Source organism: Macrosteles quadrilineatus, unplaced genomic scaffold (assembly GCF_028750875.1).
Source record: "Macrosteles quadrilineatus isolate MER2022 unplaced genomic scaffold, UCM_ALF_1.0 Scaffold_1__1_contigs__length_201487025, whole genome shotgun sequence".
In the NCBI taxonomy this organism is placed as follows: Eukaryota; Metazoa; Arthropoda; class Insecta; order Hemiptera; family Cicadellidae; genus Macrosteles; species Macrosteles quadrilineatus.
This window is the reverse complement of record NW_026542594.1, coordinates 64,973,052-64,997,324: the sequence shown is the minus strand read 5'-3', so window position 1 is coordinate 64,997,324 and position 24,273 is coordinate 64,973,052. Positions and strand designations below refer to the sequence as shown.

Sequence of the window (24,273 nt, the reverse complement as noted above, 5' to 3'; positions counted from 1 at the left end):
TTTAACCCTTCAGTGCTATGCGACGATATATCGTTGTGTGTCTTTTTCCAGAAAATTGCTACAGAACGATATCGTTGTTCGTGTTTCATCCGAAAAGTGCTAAGCGCCATAAGTTATATCGTGCCGGCACGACTTTTAATCGTGTGAAATGGGCATATTGGTTTACTCGGTTGTTGCTTCGAAACAGCGATGGTTTCTTTCTATTTCTCATACGAGCGAGGCCCGATATATTGTTCTTTAGCACTTTCAAGATGAAATATTTTATTTTTACCAACTTTTTCTCGCACACCAGACTTTGCCCCCGTGGCAAGTTACTCTGAAGCAGTCTTAGTATTGCAGATACATTCTCAAAATCCACACTGCTCGCCTTTACTACTTCCTTCACAATTTCCTACATCATGGATCTGTTTCCTTCCCTTCTCATAGTATTAAAGTATTACAGATACTTAAATCTAACTGACACAAACAGTAACCCCCACTTTGCAATGCTAGCCTTTACTACTTCCTTTACCTACCACTTCCTAAGTCGTGGGGCCTGTTTCCTTCCCTTCTCATAGAATTTTAGGATTGAAAATGCATTAATCTAACTGCCACAGACGGTTCCCACACTCTGCGATGCTAAACTTTACTACTTCCTGTTGGTGAAATTAAAGGTAATGAAAGAATAAATTTTTATAAACTTTTATTTTCTTACAAACACAACACAACACTGAATTATATTTTGTAAACAACTGCATATGTAAAATATAAAAACATATGATGGTCCATCACTAATCCAGACTAGATGAGTTGGGTTGCAATATTCAACATCTTCCCTCACCCAACTTAGCTAGGTAAAAGCATAGATAAAACATACTCCCTCAGTAGATTTCTCATCCTAATGGAACAGCTGAAGACAATTTTATTGTTAGTTCTGTACGGTTTATGTAGAGGTCGTGTTTTGTTTACAATTTGTTTCCCGTTGATACAGTCATTTAAAACCTCGTTTAACCAAATAATACGATCTAATCACAAACAATATATTGTCCCCTAGTTATTTAACCAAACAGTGAAGCACAAATCAAGAAATTAACCCTAAAATAATAGAAACAAAATTTCGTCGACACTAGCGCCCAGTGTGGCGTACATGAACTAGACATGAAAAACGAGCTTCAAAATTTACAATGGGATGAGAAGTCTACTTGTGTTGGTTAGTCTATGGTAAAAGTAAGTAAATCTAAGCATATCAGTATCAGAGAACATTTTATACGGGAAAAAGTACAAAATGGAGAAATAAAATCGAACTACAAACCCACAGAATACATGGTTGCTGATATTTTTACTAAAGGACTAAGCGAACCAAAACATCAAAAATTTCAAAAGTGCCTAGGACTTTAACCTAGCTAAGTTTGGTGAGGGGGGATGTTGAATATTGCTTTGTTTTGCATCTTCATTATTCGTACAAGTGTCTTTTGACCTAGCTCCACCCTCCTCAATTACTTTTATTTTTAAATCATTAGGAGAAGGTAAAGTCTAGACTCAATTGCTACCCGGAAATTTTCAAATGATGATGATAAACTGGAAAGTAGCATACCGGTAATGCTAAGTAAATCTGAATTGATAATGATGTCCATTTCTTGAAGTTTGTCAACAATCTCCATAAATTTGTTGACATGATCCCTAGCATCTTCTCCATCTTTCATTTTATGAACTATTAACTGCTTTAATAATGTGGCTTTCCTTGCAGGACCAGAACTTTGGTAATTGTTCTGCAGGCAATCCCATACTTCTTTGGAAGTTTTACAGTTTTTACTAATTTCAATTCACTAGGTGAAATTATCAATATTAGTTCTGATTTTGTTTTAAGATCTTTAACCATCCAGGCATTCTTACTAACTTCATCCTCAGGACATTTTGTTCTCCCCAGATACATATTCCATTAGGTTTTGTTGGATTAACCCTTAGAGTGCCAGGCGAGAAATAAAAGTAACGCTCAAAAAATGCCGATGATTTTTCCTGAAGGTCGCGCTAAAAATGCCGAGCGCGATCTGGCGATTTTTAGGTTAAAATTTCGTAAAAATCGAATTTTCGATATTTCGACCGACAAAAATCGATGTATCGCATCTAGTAACTTTCGACTCAATGTTAATATATGGGTTAAAAGAATCCCATTCGGTTGTTATGACAACTGTTCGATCATTACGAAACGTCCGGTCAGCCGGACGTTGGCACTTTTGGCTCGTTCTAAAAACGTCCGGTCGGCCGGACGTCGGCACTTTTGGCTCGTTTTAAAAACGTCCGGTTCCCCGGACGTTGGCACTCAAAGTGTTAATATAGCTTCAGCTTGAATTTTCCAAGTGTCATAATTATTTCGTTTCAAAGGTTCAATTCTATAGCCAAAACTCATTTTACTTATTTTTAAGCACAGAATACTGTAAAATGATTATTTTATTACTCCAAATGGCCCATAACCTTTGTTGGTGAAATTAAAGTTAATGAAAGAATAAATTGTTATAAACTCTTTTATTTTCTTACAAACACAACACAACACTGAATTATATTTTGTAAACAACTGCATATGTAAAATGTAAAAACATATGATGGTCCATCACTAATCCAGACTAGATGAGTTGGATTGCTATATTCAACACTTCCTACGTTGTGGACCTGTTTTCATCTCTTTCCATAGCATAATAGCATTTTAGATACATTAATCTAATTGCCACAAACATTCCCCACACTCTGCAATTAGCCTCTACTACTTCTTTCACCATTTCCTATGTCGTGGACATGTTTCCATTCCTTCTCATAGCATTTCAGTATTGCAGATATTAATCTAAGTGCTACAAACAGTTTCCAGCCCACACTCCACACTGCTCGCATTTACTACTTAATTCACCACTTCCTACGTCTCGGACCTGTTCCTCCCCTTCCCATAGCATTTTAGGATTGCAGATATCTTAATCTAATCGTCATAAATAGTTTTTCCACACTCCGGACTGCTCACTTTTACTACTATTTCCGACGTCTCGGACTTGTTTCCCTCCCTTCCCACGGCATTTTAGGATTGCAGATACCTTAATCTAATGGTCATTAACAGTTCAAACAAACAAACAAACATTGTTCATATAAATTTAAAAAAAATAAATGTTTCCTACACCATACAACTAATCAGCCAAGTTAATTATGTGTTGGGTTGGTTATGTTATTATTGTCCATCATTTACGTGAACCAAATAAAGTATCTTAGATAGTAAAATAATATTATTGAGAAATAAATATAATTAATTTAATTAGGTTAACGTAGCCTAACTTATTTATTAATTTATTTATATACTTCCAGGATAGGATTGTGTGCATACAGTGGCTATAAAATATATCCTGGTCATGGAAAAACTATGGTCAAAGCAGATGGCAAGGTAAGTTCTTTGTATTTAATATTGTGTTACAATAACTAAGTTAGGCCCTAAAATAGGTTTAGGGGTGATTCCATAACAAATCAACACAATTTAAATCAAAATTTAACCAGACCATCTTAGATTTTTATGACATTTGGTATACTGGTAGACCCTAGAGACTGAGGAAAATACAGGGTGTCTACCAGTCGGGAAATTTGGGAAAGAGACAGGGATTTTAAAAGGTCGGGAAAAGTCAAGAAAAAGAAGGCTAATTAATTTCGCCCATAGGTCGATAACATTCTAACCTTTCAAAATTAGGCATGAACGGGACCCAAAACTTCAAAAAAGTTTTCTGGATCGTGTATTCTTGATCATTGGGACGGGATTACATTTGAGGAGTGTGCGATGCATCAAAAATGCATTGGAATTCCGATTTGATTCAGTGATGATCAAAATAACGATTTGAATCATGGGGGTATCAGTATTCATATACGTTATTGAATCCTTGAATCCCTATCCATAATACGTTATTGAATCAGTTAGCATACGTTATTGAATCAGTATCTATACACGGTATTGAATCGATTCGATATCCATATACGGTTTTGAATCATTATCCAAACTATCCATATATACGTAGTTGACTGTTACATTGATTCTGTTACTTTGACTATCAGTATCCATCTAACTTTATGACATTATTCAAATTATTGACATTAATTATAAAAGTTACTCACTGATACATTGACAGATGACGATAATGTCTAGGCGGTCGGGGTAGATGTTCATGAAATTACCTAGAGTATGGCTTGACTAAAAATGTCAGGCCAGCAATCCTCTATTATACAATTTTGTTTTTGACTTATGTTGTTGAATCTTCATTTATTTTTAATATGGTTGTTTTGTTTTTAGCGAATTTCCCATATAGGGAATAAGCTATTACTGTAGTACTCATGGTAAGACCTGGACGCGGGACCGATTTTTTGTTTTGTTTTGAGGTCCCTAGAGGCCAAAAACACCATTCGTTCAAATTCATATATATATATATATGTGTGTCTGTTAGCACGATAACTCAAGCAAAAATTATCCGATTTTGATGAAATTTGATACAAACGTGTAAACCTACGTTTATTCGAACGAGTTCGCGATCCAGCATGATCGGATCATGGGAACGGGTGTTTATTGGGTTTTGGGTTTTATGGGGTAAAAATAGGTTTTTCCCATTTTTGACCAAAAAATACCCCCGCCGCAGCAAACCTGCCGACTAAGCGAATTTCCATTTGTCTGAATTGATTTTCAGTTAAATATATTTTAATAACATTAGGTTTAACGAGTAGGCCTACCTAGGTTTGCTGCTACAAGGAAACTAATAAAGTGTGTTTTTGAGTAAAATATTGATAGCTTAGTACAAAATAAATAAATTTGCCAAGTTTGATCAAAATATATTCATAAACAAGCAAACTACAACATTTGACAATTTTCTCCATAAGAATAACATGGGAATTTTAAATTTACAATTTTTTTAATTTTCTCCGTTACTAATATTCGAACAAAAATACTTTTATATACTAAATTATTTGTTTTTTTAAGCTCTTTAAAAAGGTCTAAAGAGAAATTGGGAAATTTTGTGTTTTGAGGGTCAAAAGTGAGAAAAACCAATTTTTACCCCATAAAACCCCCCGTAAAGCCCCGTTCCCATGGTCCGAAAGTGCTGGTTCGCGAACTCATTCAAGTTTATCCCGCTTTACACCTTTAAACCAAATTTCATCAAAATCGGACAAAAATTACTCAAGTTATCGCGTTCACGGACGTATATATATATATATATATACATATATAAAAATTTGAACGAATAGTGTTTTTGGCCTCTGGGGACATCAAAATGAAAAAGTAAATCGGTCCCGGGTCTAGGTCTTACCGTGCCACCTACGGTAATAGCTACTTCCCTATAGGGAAATTTGCTAAAAACATAAAATTTTGCAATTTCTTTCCAAACCATTTTGTAGAGCTTAAAAAAACAAATAATTTAGCATATTGAAGCGTTGTTATGCGCCTAATGGTTACGGAGAAAATTCCAAAAAATTGTAAATTTAAAATTCCCATGTTATTCTTACGGAGAATAAGTAAACTGTTGTAGTTTGATTGTTTATGAACATATTTTGATCAAATTTGGAAAATGTTTTTACTTCTTACTAACTATTAACATTAAAAAAAAAAAAACAGTTTTACCCTCCCTGATTCAGCAAACCTAAGTACTTGTTAAACTAATTCTATTTAAATCGGGAATAAATGTTATATTTTTAAGTAGACATTTCAGTGTACATCCAATCAGTCAAATTAGGCCTACCTCAAAATTACTTAATGGAAGGACACTAACACAGGGGTTCGTGTAGTTTAACCAATCTATTTAGAAAATTTGGTAAAAAAGTTGAAAAAAAATTTTGGTATTAAAAATTGATTTTTCAGGTATCGGTATCTCGATAACTTTTGGTATGGACACAACACTAGAATCTATAATACGTTATTGAATCCCTATCCATCCATAATATGTTAAATTGAACCAATATCCATACATTATTGAATCAGTATCCATGTACATTATTGAATCAGTATCCATCTATCTATATATTAATAGGCAAGCATGTTTCTTTAAAACCTTTTTTCTCAGCTCGTGTGCGTCGTAGGGAAAATCTATGCATACTGTTAGAAAGATATTTTCCTGTAGGTGTGCAGAATCACATTATAAATTAAAATAGGCTCAAAGATAAGCACAAAAAATGAATTTGAAATTAACAAAAAATTAACATGGGCTTTATGGGTTGCCATGATGGTGACGAAATAACAACGAAATATAAACAGAAAATCAAAACAAATTCCAATCACATGTTTTATTTACAGAGTGGGGTGAAAAATAGAGAAGTATGTAAAGTGCAATTGGATTTTTTTAGCTAGAAGTGGTTAAGCTGTGGTGGAATACCTTTGAAGATGGACCTTTTTAATACGATCATGTGTTCATTCGTGTCAAATCAAAACAAACAAACTGGCATAATATATTCTTGGAATTTGACATACTTAATCTACTTTAATAAAATCACTTAGTCATTAGCTAATCATTAGAAAATATTATCCAAATCAACTAATGAATAAATTGTTATTTAATTATTGCCTTCAAATTAAGTGATGGTTAATTGCTTTGAAAATAATTAAATTACATATTTATGTACATATTTATGGTCGAGTTTCGACCACTGGACGACCTCTAGTATACATTATTGATCAGTATCCATATACATTACTGAATCAGTATCCATCCATACTTTATTGAATCCGTATTCACCATATTATATATACATTATTGAATCAGTATCAATGTACGTTATTGAATCAGTATCCATATACATTATTGAATCAGTATCCATAATACATTATTGAATCAGTATCCATAATACCGGGTGTTTCAAAATGAATAGCTGGGTTTTAACGCTTTATAACTTTTATACTATTAAACTTACCACCATAAATTACGCATCAAATGAAAAAGCAACTCAAAGAGTTTATGCCTTCCAAAGACACATCATTTAACAAAATGATCCAGCAGAACTGTAGATTTAATTGTACAAAGTTAAAAAGTAATCTCCAACTTTTTTCATCACTAGAAATTCGGAGGTTACTTGACGTTTTTGCAAATAACTTTTAAATGGTGAGGAAATCGACCAAAGTGGAAGGTAATATTCTGATAGAGAATAAAATTTCCTACAATCTACTACTATGCATTTCAAGATATACTCAATAAATGTAGCCTAAATTTGGCTTAAAATAAAAAAGTGTGAAATTTAATGTTTGCTATGTTTATTGTCTACATTGAAGGCGGGGATTTTCAATTTTTTCATTTTGAGGCAATTTTTGGTACCTTTCTTCAATAGTAGATTGTAACTTAGGAAATTTTATTCTTTTTCGGAATATTACCTTCCACTTTGGTCGATTTCCTCACCATTTAAAAGTTATTTGCAAAAACATCAAGCAACCTCCGAATTTCTAGTGATGAAAAAAGTCGGAGATTACTTTTTTACTTTGTACAATTAAATCTACAGTTCTGCTGGATCGATTTTGTTAAATAATGTGTCTGTGGAAGGCATACACTCTTTAAGTTGCTTTTTCATTTGATGCATATTTTATGGTGGTAAGTTTAATAGTATAAAAGTTATAAAGCGTTAAAACCCAGCTATTCATTTTGAAACACCTGGTACATTATTGAATCAGTATCCATATACATTATTGAATCAGTATCTATATACGTTTTTGAATCAGTATCTTTATACGTTTTTGAATCAGTTAGCATACACTATTGAATCAGTATCTATACACGGTATTAAATCCGTATCCATATAAGTTTTTAAATCAGTATCCATACGTTATTGAATCAGTATCTATATACGGTTTTGAATCAGTATCCATAAGTTATTGAATCAGTATACATACGGTTTGGAATCAGTATCCATACATTATTGAACCAGTATCTATATACATTATTGAATCAGTATCTATTATACATTATTGAATCAGTATCCATATATGTAGTTGACTGTTACATTGATACTGTTACTTTTGCTCTCAGTATCCAGATATCTTATTGAAATTATTCAAACTATAATTGAGCGGAGCGAAGCGAAGCTCTTATACTACACTCCTGCCTTTGTATTACAAATACTCTTGAATGGCTGAAGTGATCTGCACGAAATTTAGCCCAGTCATAGTAACCAACCATGGGAAGGTATAAATCTGAAATTCCTACTTTTAGAAATTTAACATGGGCCTTATGGGTTATAGTCCTCGCCACCCTAACTTGAGGCAGCCCAAAGCCACACGCGATATCTAGTGCGGCCTTTACTTGGGCTGCCTTAAGTTAGGGTGGCGAGGACTATAATCGGTCGCACAGAATCATCTATAATAGCAAATTAGAAATACTGTACAAAGAAAAAGGGAAGAACAATCGGATTAATATCATTGAGCATAATATACTACAAAATGAATAACAAACCAATAATTAGGGTACCCAGAATTAGGCTGATGCACACTTAAATACTCCAATAAATAGGCTGATTGACTTTAAATACTCCAAATAGCCATTCCATTTATGTGAACCAAATATAGGCCTGCCATTTAGTTTGGATTCTGCTAATAGACTATCCATTTACGTGAACTAGACGTACCATTAATTTAGACTTTGAATAGGTACTGCAAATAGGAATTCCATTAATGTTAACCAAAGATACCAGACATTCCATTGATATTAACCAGACGTACCATTGATATGAACCAGACATACCATTTACTTTGGATAGGCCTACTGAAAATAGACACTCCATTTATTTGAATCAAATAAGCCATTGACTTAGGGTACTGCAACTAGATAATTCATTTACTTGAACCAAATGTACCAATGAGTTTAAATACTGCAAGTAAACAATTCATTTACGTTAACAAAATGTGCAATTGTGTTTGGATACTGCAAGTAAACAATTAGTTTACGTGAACCTGACGTATCATTGACTTTGGATACTGCAAGTACATTTCTCATTTATATGAAGCATGTGTACCATTTATTTAGGATGCTGCAAATAGACATTCCATTTATGAGAACCAAATATACCATTGACATTGGATATTGCAAGTATACAGTATCTCATTTACGAGAAACAGATGTAACATTGACTTTCGATAAGTATTGGATTAATATGATGCTAGCTCCGCTCAATATTGCAATCAGACAACTGCTTTGTACACCTAGTTATATAAGTTATTCACTGAGACATTGCTTAGCCAAAAAAGTTATTACCATCCAAGTACATGACATTCACTGAGACATTGCTTAACCATACAGGTTATTATTGACATATAGACATTGCTTAGCTCCCTTTTAAATGACAATGATAATGACATCCAGATTTCCATTATGATAATGACTAACTTTTTGTCTTGTGTGGGTTAAAGTATCTTAGATAGTAGAAGAATATTATTGAGAAATATATATTCAAGACTACCATAGAGATATCTCTATTCATTAGACATTTACAACCTTCTACTGTATTTATACCGGTACTGTTGCTTGTTCTATGTATACTTTTGGCTGTTAACAGAAATATGAGCCATTTTCTTGCCACATTTTAGCTGGTTGATGTCAAGTTGAAATTTGGTATTTTCTTAGTGTGGTTTACGTATACCAAATGTCATCAAAATATGAGACTGTCAGGTAAAATGACTTTGTTGATTTGACATGGAATCACCCTTAGTAACCGTTAAAGGTTAGACTATATGTGAATTTAATAGCCTACATGAAAAATTAACTTGAATTTAATTATTCCTAAACTGTGATAAAAGTTTATCATATAGGCTAGGCGACAAAACAACTTGCTACGAACATGGTGTTCAATAGACCGGAAAAACTGGGAATTTAAATTGCATTTTTAGTACGGGAAAACGTATTGTCATTTGTACATAAATGTTTGTTCATTGTACATCATGATTTTGACAAACTAATGGATGTTGCTATGAACGCCGAAAAAGACCATGGATGTACGTTTCGGTAATTGTAACATTAACATTATTTAAACTTATAACGTTATTAACTTATAAACTGATCCAAAATAAGTACCATAGCCTATGTTACTACTACTACACAATAGTGAGATCTGATTTTACAGTCATTTACTTACACTCAATACATGGGTCTCATTTACAAAAAGATTTGGATTAGAGATTGAACATTTCTGGATTTTACCACATTTCTAACATAATTTTGGTAATGACGCTCAACCAAAACCAATATTTTAACTGATTATGACTTTGTTCGCAAATTGGTAAATTTAGTTACGAGTAAGTTTTAAGTGAGTTCGGGTTAGATTAGTAGATATTTTTCTTTTGGAGAGGTTATCAGTGGTTTGATTTCGTCTGTTAATTTGTCTTAGAGTTTTTTGTAAGTAAATCAATAGGCCTACCTAAGTAAATGAGGCGCTCCATTCCAAAAGTCATTCATTACAATTTAGCAATTTTCAAAAAGTTTCTTGATTTTAATTATCATGTTTTTTAGTTGATTGATTAATTGATTGATGAATTATCATACCTTTTCTGCCTTGACTTTGATTTTTAGACTTCATATTTTGCTTTCAATTGAAACCATTATGTTTTTGGTGATTGTTTTGAATTTTCTGTTCCTCTGATGGAATAAGTTGAATTTTCCTCTTTTTATTTAGCCTTCTTGACAAAAAATTTTTCCTAAAAAATTTGAATACCGTATGAAAGATTACAAATTTACTTTGTTCTAAGTTACTAATTTTTCAGACTTTCACATTCCTCAATGCTAAATGTGAATCATCACACCTGATGAAGAGGAATCCCCGTAAAGTGACATGGACAGTTCTTTACAGGTAATAATATCTCAGTCGCAAAATCATGATATCTTAACTTAATTAAATTTGTGCATGTAATTAAAAAAAAATAGCTCTATAATGAGGGCATAATGCCCTTTAAACATGAAATAGAGTGTAGTTTAATAAACTTATGGTTGCTAGTTAAAGCCTAAAAAGATTTGATTATTGATGCAGTTCCATTTTTTTCATTGCTGGCCTTATTATGCTGTGTAATATCAGATTGGCTGTAGAATCAAGACAATTTACAGCTACCTTAAAGAGGATGCCTACAGCTTGATCACTCAATGAATGCGGCTGAAGCTCAGCCCTACGTGTGAGGGACTCAACCAGGGTGTGCACCCGTCCCTATTTTGGTTCTTTAAGCCCTTATCTATCACTATGTTAATCCGGGGGAGGGGGACCATGTCCCGATTTTCCCTAACCTAAGGTGGCAACCCTGGATCCAACTCACACACACTCTCACCACTGTCTTGATTGTGAAACATGACTGAGTGCCCAGACCCCAAAATGGATACGTGGAACTTTTACAAAAAAAAATCTGTTCATGAGAGATTTGCAGGTGTTCAAAAAATACAACTGAAATATGATTAACATCCTTTTATTACCAACTCAAATTAATAATTAACAAATATGCGCCCTTAAAAACAACAGCAAAATATATACAATTTGGTACAAGGCTTGGAAATACAAGTCGATACCACTATTAGGCCTAATACATTTACCAATATATCTATATAAACTTTACCAAAACAAAAGTTCGAGGTTAAGGACCAAGTTGGCAACTTAAAAGAAATTACTGAAATTAAGTTAGGCTAGGCCTACTTGGAATGAAAGTTTTACGATAAGAAAATTAATCTTAAAAGGCAAGAAATTGAAAATATGACATGAAACAAACATTTAATTGAAATGGCCTACAATGAAATCAATTAAAATAGTATTTTATCAAATTATCAATAACAAAGGTAACCTTTAAAAGGCAAAAAGTTGTGGGGAAGAATTTAGTACTGGCGTTAACCGAAATGAAATTTAGAACAATTGGGCCAAAAGTTTCCCCGTTAAAACAGAAATATTTAGGCTTTTACTAACATAACATGGTACATACACAATATATTTAAATAAACAAGGAAATGTGATACCCTACAAAATACATGAATTCTTGTAACATTGAAACACTCGTAGATCCATAATATACTGTGTCCTTTAAACTTTTACTGTAGACCCCCTCTTAACCGACCTCTTATTAACCAAAAATCGGATTATCCGCCTTCGATCGTAAATTAATACAGTTTGTTTTAACCGACCTTGCTTTGAGAGCAGCTCGGCTTAACCGCCGCTTTCTAGGAATCTCGGCATTTCCGCTCCCACGCTGGGCGATGAGAACTGAACCATACGCTTATCTCCACAGGATATGACTAAGAATAAGTTATTTTGTGTTGATCACAAAAAATATAGCATAGCCTTTTGTCAGTTTGTCATCATCGTTCGTAGCTCGAGCACATCTGATCTGATTTGTTATCTGTGCGGCAAATTTATAACATCATAAAGTGCGGTTAGGATTTTGAGAACTGATTATCTCATCGCCGGAGTCAACAAACAACGCAACTTGTAGAGAAGGCAGGGAAGGGGGGTTAACAACTACAAGGTCAAGATAGTCTTTGTACCTCGAGCCTCCAGTGAGAGGCTACAAATAAACGTCCTGTCTTGTAACAAAATGGTCGCTTGTATCTTTAATGTCGACAAAAGGTTCTGTACTGTATTGCGATGTATTTGGAAAGCATCAATTAATACTTTTCAGTACTAAGGTTATTAAAATAGGAATTTTATTGACTCATGCCTAGTATTATAATATATTCCACTGAAAGTAGGCCTATATTTGACTTAACCGTGTTTTGTGTTTATTTCTGACTTTTCTATCAATATGAAAAAAGGAGATAAGAGTAGTTTATTTTATAAATAATGCAAGTATGACATCAAAATAATGATTATAATTCCAAATGACTAAAGCACTTCATTATGTTATGATTTTAGGGATTGCCCGTTTTATCCGACCTTTTGAGTTATCCGACCTAGGTCCGGTCCCATTAGGGTCGGTTAAGAGGGGTCTACTGTAGTTAGTTCCAGTTCCACAACTCAACTCGCAGCGATAGAGAAATAAAATCATTTAATTTGAATCAGTAAAACACAAGGGGATTTATAGTCTGTAGTATAGTCCAGAAATAAGAAATAGGCCTAGTTAGGGAAACACTAAGTTCAAGTTCAAGGCTACAGAATTTAACCCTCCCAGTGTTACTTGACGAAAATTCGGCAAGCACCACACTTTGTATAGTGTTACTTGCCGATTTTTCGACAAGCAGACATCGTTTACGGCGAAGGCTCTATAACTGACTGAATCGGATTGAACTGGATCGAGTTAGGTATCGTTCTTTCCGTTACATTCTAAGCTGTCTCCAGATGTCTGTCTCTAAGCGCTATTCATTTTAGTTCTGAAAATATTGTAGCAGACAGCTGACGTGCGTGTATTTGTAAACAGCTAGGTTCCCCCGGACCGATGACTGATGTGTTTTATTACGTTTATCATTGTTTTAGTGTTAAAAATCAAAAGTAGTGATATACGTGGTGCATTATAAGAAGATTTAAGTGGTTTTGAAGTGCTGGTTGATGATCCTGAAGAAGTAGGTAGTGATATTGATGTAAATTATCAGCCAGATTCCTAGCTATGGTTAGGCTATGCATTCTTAGCTAAACGCTATGTACTGAAATCAGTTTTTTGCCCATAACTTATTTATTTGCAAATATACTTCCTTATATTATTATATATTTGTAATCCTCATAAAATTTAGAACAAAGTGGCTATTTTCAAATATTTATAGGCCTATAATTTATACAATTTCATTAGGCGTGAACTTATTTTTTTTTTGAAAATTTTCGAAATTATATTTTTTTTACCTAAAAAATTTTTTTTTTGAAAAAATGTTCCTTATGTTTTATATATAATATTGAAGCCCATGATTTTCCAAACAAAATGGTATATAGAACATTAGAATTAACATTGTTTTAAGCTTCTCAGATCCGTTTTAATAAAACCTTGCAAATGCGCCAAAAATAGGTGGACATTAAGGCCTAAACTATGGACACTTGGAGGGTTAAAAGGCTGAAACAGTAAAACTTTAATTTGGGAAAAAAACTTGATGTAAAATAACTGTTCTTGAAGGTAGGCTGATAGAAAACGTTGGATGGAGTAATAATAACATGGAGTAGATAGCACCTGGTTTGTAGAGATGATGAAGGCCAAAGTTCTCGTAGAATGTTTCCTGGTGAAGTCCTTCCGCTGCTAGTTGGTTGAGGTTAGGCCTAGTTTAGTCCGGGGGCGACTCCCTCATCTTGCTACGAACTAGGTCAGGAGGCATGATGTGTCCGCTGCTGTCGGTCCGGTACAGGAGCCCTTAAAATACACAGGCCTACTTAAAAGTTGAAGATAACCAGTATTTCAGAATGTTTATCAAACCTAAACCTTTCAAAGAATATTGACTTAGTCGTTCGAGAGTTTTCAGGCAGAGCTTGTTTACAATAAAATTTCAAGTAAAAATTTAAATATCTGTTAGTCATGGTTAAACAAATAATCTATATTTCTTTTCTTGGCTTAACAAAACAATACATATTTTCATTCAGTTTTCTGTTACTAACTCTAATACAATTTCCAACCTAGGCCTAGCCTGTGGATTTTGTTAAAAAAAAAAAAAAAAAAAAAAAAAAAACTCTTTCACTTAACTTTAGTTTAGGAAATTTGTAAACACAAATAATTAATGACTCAGAGCAACACAATAAATTTAAATCAACAATTTTACCAAAGTCGAACACGTGTTTCCTGAATGCCAACATGAAATTTTCTTGTCTGCGACACAACAAAAACTAACTTTTAAGCACAAAATTTTATCGACAACTTCAATTTAAACATTTGACAAAACAAGTTAAACAATTTAAACAACTTTAAAAAACATTATAGACAACATTTTACACAAAATATAGAAAAAGGGCAAATCTCTTGCGAAAGCTTTCAAGAACAGACAAAATGTTTGAGGGAAAATGGCTAAATGGGAAAATTCCATTTGTCCGAATTGATTTTCAGTTAAATATATTTTAATAACATTAGGTTTAACGATTACCTAGGTTTGCTGCTACAAGGAAACTAATAAAGTGTGTTTTTGAGTAAAATATTGATAGCTTAGTACAAAATAAATAAATTTGCCAAGTTTGATCAAAATATATCCATAAACAAGCAAACTACAACATTTGACAATATTCTCCATAAGAATAACATGGGAATTTTAAATTTACAATTTTTTAAATTTTCTCCGTTACTAATAATCAAACAAAAATACTTTTATATACTAAATTATTTGTTTTTTTAAGCTCTTTAAAAAGGTCCCGTAAAGCCCCGTTCCCATGGTCCGATCAAGCTGGTTCGCGACCTCATTCAAGTTTATCCCCCTTTACACCTTGAAACTAAATTTCATCAAAATCGGACAATAATTACTCAAGTTCGCGTTCACGGACATATTATATATATACATAAATTCAAATTTGAACGAATGGTGTTTTTTGCAGGGTGTCCACATTCTGGAAAGTCAGGGATAGTCAGGGAAAGTCATGGAAAAAAAATTCTGGTCATTGAAAGTCATGGAAATAGGCAAAAAGTCATGGAAAGTCATGGAAATCCCCAATGATGGATGGATTTGACGGGACTTAATACTCTAGTCGGCTGTAACGCCGACTATTGTAGCTTCAGAATTTTTCATAAATTCACAACACTTCACAACAATTTATTAGGCCTACAGTGTTTGTATTAGTTGATGAGAGTTTTGAATTTGTAATAGTACAATACAATCTGTACCTACTTTATCGTATAATTTAATTTGATATTTGTAGGATATTGTTGCAACAGTAGTGTACAGTATATTAAAATGTTACAACTTGATTATTACAACTCAAATTGCAATAGAAATATTGTTATAATGTTTTGAGTTGTCTTAAGTTATATCTTTTTAAGCTAATTTTTGGAAAGCTGTAAACTCAATAAACAATTAATAATAAAAAGTATACAGTAAGGAAAAAATAAAGTGGAGAGTGAACTTGGCCAGCTATGGGGACGGAGTAGACTGGGTTTTCTTTTTTCCTTCCATATTTTGAATACCATATTTTTACAAAATGTATTACTCCATTGTTATCTGTTAATACATATTTCAGTGTTTTCTGTGAAATAATGTGTCTAGGCAGTATTTTGTGTATGTTACATTATAATTTTCGAGTAAAGTTCGTGAGTCATGGAAATCAACAGTAAATGGTCATGGATAGTCATGGAAAGTCTTGGAAATCAATGACAAATTTTCTGTGGACACCCTGTTTTTGCCTCTGGGGACATCAAAATGAAAAAGTAAATCGGTCCCGGGCCTAGGTCTTACTGTGCCACCTACGGTTACAGCTACTTCCCTATAGGGAAATTCGCTAAAAAGAAGCAGGTATAACTACAAATTGAATACACACCTCTGTTACATAGACAGTAGCATTCTGGGTGGGAGGGTCGATGAACTTTGGCTGGTTTTGGTTGACATCCAGGATGGTTATGTCCACTTTGGCTAAAATGATGATATTTTGATTACGTGACACGACGTTTATTTGAACGAGTTGGCAATCCAGCATGACTGGACTATGGGATCGGTGTTGTAATGGGGGGGGGGGGGGTGTTGTTAGGTAAAAATTAGTTTAATAATTTTTTGATCCCCAAAACATCAAGCTTTGCAATTTCTTCATAAACTGTTTTGTAGAGCTTTATGGGGCCATTAACTCAAAAATCAAAATAAGTCAAATTTCCTTGTATTCTTATACAAATGTTTCTAAACTTTATATGATTAAAAGTTTATTGGGACTAAAGCTGGTACAAAATTTGACGAATTCCCCCTCCCCCACATGATTTTATTTTGATGATCTTACTAATATTATAAATCTGAAAGTTTGTGAGTTTGTGTGTGTGTTTGTGTGTGTGTTGCTCAATCACGCATAAACTACTGGACGGATTGGGCTGAAATTTGGCATGATGATAGCTCACATTCCCGATTAACATTAAAGCATATTCTTATCTCAAAAATCCTTTCGGGCTCCGCCCCAGTGGCTCTGTAGTTCCCTATGTTAACCTTATGATTTTTCATATTTAAAAGGAATTAATGAATCTTAACAGCTGTTTCAATTAAACAAGTTGGTTCTGTTCTATGATGTTCAATAGCATAAAAGTTACAAGGATTACCAACAGGGTGCAGCACTATTATTTTTTTTTATTTATGACCACAGCCAACCAAAAGGTGAGTGAGCGTAGCGAACGAACTTCAACCAGGACGTGACCGAGCCATGCGAATACTTATGAAGTTAAACGGGGCAAAGCCCGCGGGTACAGCTAGTTGTTTATATTTTTAATTTTGTTACTGTAGTTACAAACTTTAATGGGAAAAATCAAAAGATGTTTTAACAATTTTGCTTACAAAAAATAAGAATTTAAAAAGTGTGATAAATAAATTTTTTTTACGTTTTACTTTATTTTACTTACTACAGTTTGTGCATTATACATCCAAGCATAAGAGTGCGAAATATCAACACCGTAGGTTGAAAAATAAATAAGTTACCCTGCAAACATTCCGTCAAAACATAGAAAAATCTAACTTATAAGAAATTGGCTAAAACAATGAATATACCTATATAGTTTTTTGTCCTAAATGCGTAAAAAATAATATGGAGGTATCTATTTACCCTTTTACACCAATACATTAGATAACTCTAGCTGTTAGTTTTCAGTTCTGGAAAGGAAAAAAACACTTCTAACAAGTATAACTAGTATCTTATATATTAAAAAGATTTGGATTTTCTTTTCCGAGTTCGTTTGTCTCTTCTACCACACCGATTTTCATGATTGAGGTCTCAAATTGAAGGTATGCACGCACAGATTTGCCATCAAGCATCGGCATATATTTATCTATAATCCCACTCGGCTTATACGTAAAAAAAATTAGCTCCCCATGTATTTCTTATTCAATTCAATTCAAAACTACTTTATTCATCTCTTGTACAAAATACATTGAATAGTGTCAACAGTTCAGCTGCAAGTAGGCCTAATATTTATTAAATACATTTCTAACATAAGAAAATAAAAACAAATTTTCACAAACTTAATTTTTTTTTTTTTATAAATTGTAAACGAAAAATACATATGCTGAATTAGTTTTTGACCTCAAAGACTATTCAACTCTCCAAAAGAAAAAATAGCCTTGCTGATGAGAGTTATGAGAGTTAAATTTGGCTTTTCTTTTCCGAGTTCATTTGGCTCTTCTACCTGACGGATTTTCATGATTAAGGTCTCAAATTGAAGGTATGCATGCACAGATTTGCCATCAAGCATCGGCATATATTTATCTTTAATCCCACTCGGCTTATACGTAAACGAAATTTGCTCCCCATGTATTTGTTATGGGAGTTAAATTTGGCTTTTCTTTGCCGAGTTCGTTTGGCTCTTCTACCCTACCGATTTTCATGATTGAGGTCTCAAATTGAAGGTATGCACACACAGATTTGCCATCAAGCATCGGCATATATTTATCAATGATCCCACTTGGCTTATACGTAAATGAAATTTGCTCCTCATGTATTTCTTATGGGAGTTAAATTTGGCGTTTCTTTGCCGAGTTCGTTTGGCTCTTTACCCGACCGATTTTCATGATTGAGGTCTTAAATGAAGGTATACACGCACAGATTTTCCATCAAGCATCGGCATATATTTATCTATAATCCCAATCGGAATATACGTAATCAAAATTTGCTCCCCATGTATTTCTGATGGGAGTTAAATTTGCTTTTTCTTTGCTGAGTTTGTTTGGCTCTTCTATCCGACCGATTTTCATGATTGAGGTCTGAAATTGAAGGTATGCACGTACAGATCTGCCATCAAGCATTGGCATATATTTATCTATAATTCCAATTGGCATATGCGTAAACAAAATTTGCTCCCCATGTATTTCTTATGGGAGTTAAATTTGCTTTTTCTTTGCCGAGTTTGTTTGGATCTTCTACTGACCGATTTTCATTATTGGGATCTCAAATTGAAGGTATGCACGTACAGATTTTCAATCAAGCATCGGCATATATTTATCTATAGGCCTAATCCCACTTGGCTTATACGTTAACAACATTGTCTCGCCATGTAATTTTAGTCATGGTCGCATCTGGATATCGGACTACCGGATCCGCCGGATCCCAGCTAGAACCGGCACCCGATGGGATCCAAAAAATTCCGGATCTTGGGCTAGATCCGGTTTTGATGGATCCGATTTTTTCCTAACACAAAGCTGTCTGTATCACTGTACAACCCCGATTTTTTTACTAACCCAAAGCTGTCTGTATCCATGTACAAGACCGTTTTTTCCCGAGTGTTTGTCTCTTGATGCAAATAACTTATATGGCAAGGCCATGACTCAGTTTTTGTCTTTTGCTATCCAGTGGGACCACCCACAACATCCCAAGACGAAAATTACCCGAGCAGGGTAATGCCAAACAAGTCCTGTTTTGACAGTTCCCAAGTGTCAGCTGCAAAAGTCGTGCCGCGCCAAAAATTCATTTGATTTATAATTGTCGTAACATTGTTATATACTTGCTGGAGGGTTTGTTTAGTATATAATAAAATAAAAGTTCAGAATGTGATCTTTCAAATGGTATAAATATTGTTCATATCAGAGTTGATTATAAGTGGTTTTTTCACCGTTAAAAAAAATTCAGCCCATACTAGCGTATTACGCTGGTGGCCATTCTAGGACGCTCGTTGGTCACTGCTAGGGTTAGAACATTTAACTTTTTAATTGAAATTTTCGTGAAGAAGGGTTTGCTAGTCAGAGATAAGAATAAACATGGACATTTTAAAATTCAAATTTTTTAAAATTATATCTGTGATTGTTATGCATGCAACGCTTCAACATACAAAACTAATTCTTTTTTTAAAATCTACAATAGTTTTGAAAATTTTTTTGAAATTTTGTGTTTTTAGGGTCTAAAATGGGAAAACCAATTTTTACCCCATAAACGCCCATTTCCATAGTCCGATCATGCTGGTTCGCGAACTCATTTGAATAAACACGTTTGTACCAAATTTAATCAAAATCGGATCATTTTTGCTCTAGTTATAGCACTAACAGACACATTTAAATACATTATAATATACATATTTGAATTTGAACAGAGGGTGTTTTCAGCCTCTGGGGACCTCAAAACGAAAAAGTAAATCGGTCCCGGGTCTACATCTTGCCATGCTAAAAATGAGATCAAAGAATGGAAAGATGACATAACTAAACAACTTTTAAATTTTAAACAGTCATTAATTAATTCCGTGGTGAGGCAAAGAAGCTAACTTAAATTGCTCTGTGGACAGTATTACTGTGAATTTTTTTTATTTAAATAGAAAAATCAACATACAAAATGTTGATTTTTTAACACACTTGAATTGGTTTTGGCTTTTAATGAGTGATTCTTAATACTAATACTGATGTCCAATCAACTCATTCTACAAAAGTTAACTTAAAGTGAGGATCACAACTTTATTTGTGTTACTAGCAGATAAAAACTCTGCAGATTTTTATAACATGCCCTTACCCTCAATTAATTCAACTTCTGATTAGACGCAAGCACAAGAAGGGTCAGGAGGAGGAGCAGACCAAGAAGCGCTCGAGGAGGACACAGAAGTTCCAGCGAGCCATCGTTGGTGCTTCCCTCACAGACATCATGGCCAAGAGAAACATGAAGCCAGAAGTGAGGAAAGCTCAGAGAGAACAGGCCATCAGGTATTTCATAGAGAGCCGTTTTGTGTTAATGTTTTTGTTTTTCTTTCAAGACAACACAAACTTAAGTTCAAGAGAATATTTTCTTTAGTTGAAACGATTACAGTAGACTCCCTCTTATCTGGACTCCTCGGGACTAAAGCCAGTCCGGATAAAGTTCCGGTTAAACCGACGTCCCCAAAACTCATTAAAACAGACCGTTTAAATACATACTGTATTCAGTATTTGACATAAATTTAGGAGAAAATTGTATTTAGACATGTGATCACTGGTCTCAAATCTTTCCCACGACAAAAATAGTTTCAGTACCGCCCACTTCTTGCCGATCTAGTCCGGTTAAACCGATGTGCTGATAAAAATTGTCCGGTTAAAGAGATGTCATTTCCGCCGAGTGTAGTCCGGATAAGAGGGAGTCTACTGTAATTCCCTAATGTTATAAATTTATAATAATCAATAAAAACAAATCCTGGTTCTTTTTACGTTAATTCACTACCACTACTTTTATTATTGCAATTCCGATCAGTTATGCTAGTCTATGAATATATCAATTATAAAATGAAACTATTCTAAACTAGGTAACTTTGTCTATTCAACCAAACTTGCTGATTATGAGAAATTTCTGTTAGTGAATAAACGGAATTGCAATACAAAAATTAGTGGCAGTGAAATAACGGTAAAGGACCAAAATCCTTAAATAATAAATTCAAGTATAGTTTTATTTAGATTACTGTACTTGGCCATTATCACTGGTTTCTTAAGAAACTCAATTTTCTTGTTTACTGTGTGTTTTGTTTACTAAGATTGCTTTGATAATTCTTTCATTGTTGCTGTATAAAACCACATAGGCTCTCCATATAAGCCATCTACCATATAGGCCAATCTGTTGTAAATTGTATCCCAAATAAGATTTGTTTTGAGCCATAACAAGACTAAATGTCGCATAGGTGTGGGAACCTGCTATGGAATAGTAGTGGTTTTATGTATTAAATACAAATACTTATCTCTTAATGTATCATAACTAATTGATCATAACATGATACCAAAATTTGGTTTCAGAGCTGCTAAGGAAGCTAAGAAAGCCACTAAAGCGGCCAAGAAGCCTCCTCCAGCACCTAAGGTACATTATCTTGTTAGATTTTAGCTGGATAGATGAAATCATTTGCAAATGAAAGTGTAAAGGTTGATTCGCACACATCAGTTCTGGAAATTTATTCTTTAATGAATTTCCTGTTGCACTATTTACTATTACTAGATCCAATTCGGAGACGAGACGATGATGATGATGTCAACACAGCCGCGGGAGATGTTTATGATTTTGCCGCTATCACGTAAGATGACGATCACGATTTCGGGACCGTGGGAAACGATGATGATGTCTACACAGCCGCGGGAGATATTCATGATTTTGCCGCTATTGCGTAAGACGACGTTCACGTTTTCAAGACAGCAGGAGACAAAGATGATGTCTATTTCTCCGCGGCCACATGACTCGTTCATGATTTCACCGTGATTGGAGAAGACAAAGATGTCTAAGCGATCGCGCAAGATGTTCACTATTTCTCCGCCGCCGCATGAGTCGTTTATGTTCCGCCATGATTAGAGGAGACTAAGACGACGTCTCAGCGCTCACACAAGAAATTAATAGACTTATTTATTAGCTAGTCTCCTAGGCCTTTATGTTAATCAGATTGTTGGAAACAAAAGGTCAATTCATCAAGTTAAAGCAATACCACGCGTATTTCTAAACCCTAAGTTCTTACCTTCAAAGAATCAGAATATAGAGGGGCTCTCTCTGGTAAGGGCCGCCGGGGGCCTCATAAATTCTAAATACGGCCCTGTGGACATGTTTGAAGAATATGGTTACTAGGCTATCCTCTTCACTCATTACATTTAGTGTCCATCTGGCAACACTGCGCTGAAGTGTAACTGATCTTTCTGCCAAGACCCAGTGAGATTGCGTCATTCCGAATTCCAATGCATCGATGTTCCTTGCAGTAACGGCTTTTAAAACAACACTAATAACCGATTAAAGTGAAAAAATACAATGCAATAATAATTTATTTTTATTTGTTGTAATAATATATTTTGGTATACAATATTTTGATGGCAATTTAAACTTAATCTAATACTGTACTTTATAATATCTCCAAGAATCTTCTGCCTATGATTTACTAATCACGAGACCCCCTGTTGACTATCGACTACTGTAACCTGAATGCTTTATTTTGTTTAACTTACCATATCGTTATCGAGACATATTGTTGACTGTTGTAGGAAAGTAGTAGTGGTCCTCTTGCTAGCTCTGCCGAATGACGACATGGATAGTTGTTTGTTGAACATTTACTTTACTAAGCCCATATATTAAGTTAGATGGTAGATTTTCTTTTAGGAATGGGGATTAAATAAGACATCAACACAAAAACAAATATCATTTATTAAATATGGGCACGTAGAAAATCGTGAAGTTGCACGATTAAGTGGCAAATTAGTTTTAATTTTTTTATATTTTTCTTACTAAACTGTGACTTGAATTTTCTAGTAGTAGTTACTACTCGACTCGAGGTTGAGTATTTAGAAAAAGTCGAGTAATCGCTCGAAAGTTGAGTACTCCCCCACCCCTACTATTTACGCTCATCCGGGGCAGGTCCTTCAGTGGCTGTGCCGGGGTCCGTCACTCAATTTCAGATTTCTTTCCATCGAAATAGGATTGTTCGGACACCTGACAATCGTTTGATGTATATTTTTGACATTTTAAGAAGTAGTGTTTTTTTTCATACAAATAATTGTGTTATTTGTTAAGTACTGTTTGTACTAATCATCAAGAAGGACGATGAACAATTGATAGAATGTGTTCAATTGATAGAATGTGTTTGCCAAAATATTGTTTTGTATGATATATCTAACCTTAAGTACAGTATATATTGAAAGCTTCCGCGATCGTGGAGTCATTATGCTTTATTACACAAAATTCTGACTAGCGTTGTTGCCATTTAATAAACAACTAACTAGTGTATTTCTAAAGTATATATTTATACATACGAGACATTTTGCCCAAGTTTATTTTTCCCATTTAGCTCTTGGAACTGTTTGTTTGATTCAAACAATGGAATATTTTCAAATGGTGAATTTTGTTACAGGGAAAAACAGCGCCAAAGCAGAAAGCCACAAAGGTTCAGCCCAAGGCAGCTCCTCGTGTTGGAGGGAAGCGTTAATTGTTTTGACAATAAATTGTTTTAAACAAGTTTACTCCTTATTGTGACCTGGTTTAGTTTATTATTAAATTGATTTGTCCTTGGTATTATTCAACATAAAAGGGCTGAGTGCTGCTGTGTTGGAAACCAATTTTGCAATCAAGTATTGGTACATTAGAATGATTTGACTGGGACGGTGGCGTCGTCCTATAATCCAGCTACTAGGAGTTCACGAATTGTGGATCATGCACTGTGGACTCCCTTGTCTGGATTAACGTTCGCACTAGTGAGTACTACGACTACCTGCAGTACTATCCTGATAATTAGACCAATTTGTTAATTACAAGGCAAAAATAGGGTTTGGATTCCACTATAAACTGTAGGTCCCATAGTTACCATTGGCTGTATGGGTTATT

At 34.1% G+C, this 24,273-nt stretch overlaps 1 protein-coding gene across 1 annotated transcript in view; it reads left to right on the top strand.

Moving 5' to 3' along the window:
* LOC128983405 (60S ribosomal protein L24) overlaps positions 1–23,908 on the top strand; it is a 30,514-nt gene extending 6,606 nt beyond the window's left edge. The window contains exons 2-6 of the mRNA XM_054402689.1: positions 3,322–3,397; positions 10,715–10,800; positions 20,508–20,669; positions 21,723–21,783; positions 23,804–23,908. Coding sequence (XP_054258664.1) covers positions 3,322–3,397; positions 10,715–10,800; positions 20,508–20,669; positions 21,723–21,783; positions 23,804–23,878 — 460 coding nt within the window. The 3' untranslated portion in view covers positions 23,879–23,908. The remainder of the gene's footprint in view (positions 1–3,321; positions 3,398–10,714; positions 10,801–20,507; positions 20,670–21,722; positions 21,784–23,803) is intronic.
* Positions 23,909–24,273: the final 365 nt, after the last annotated feature.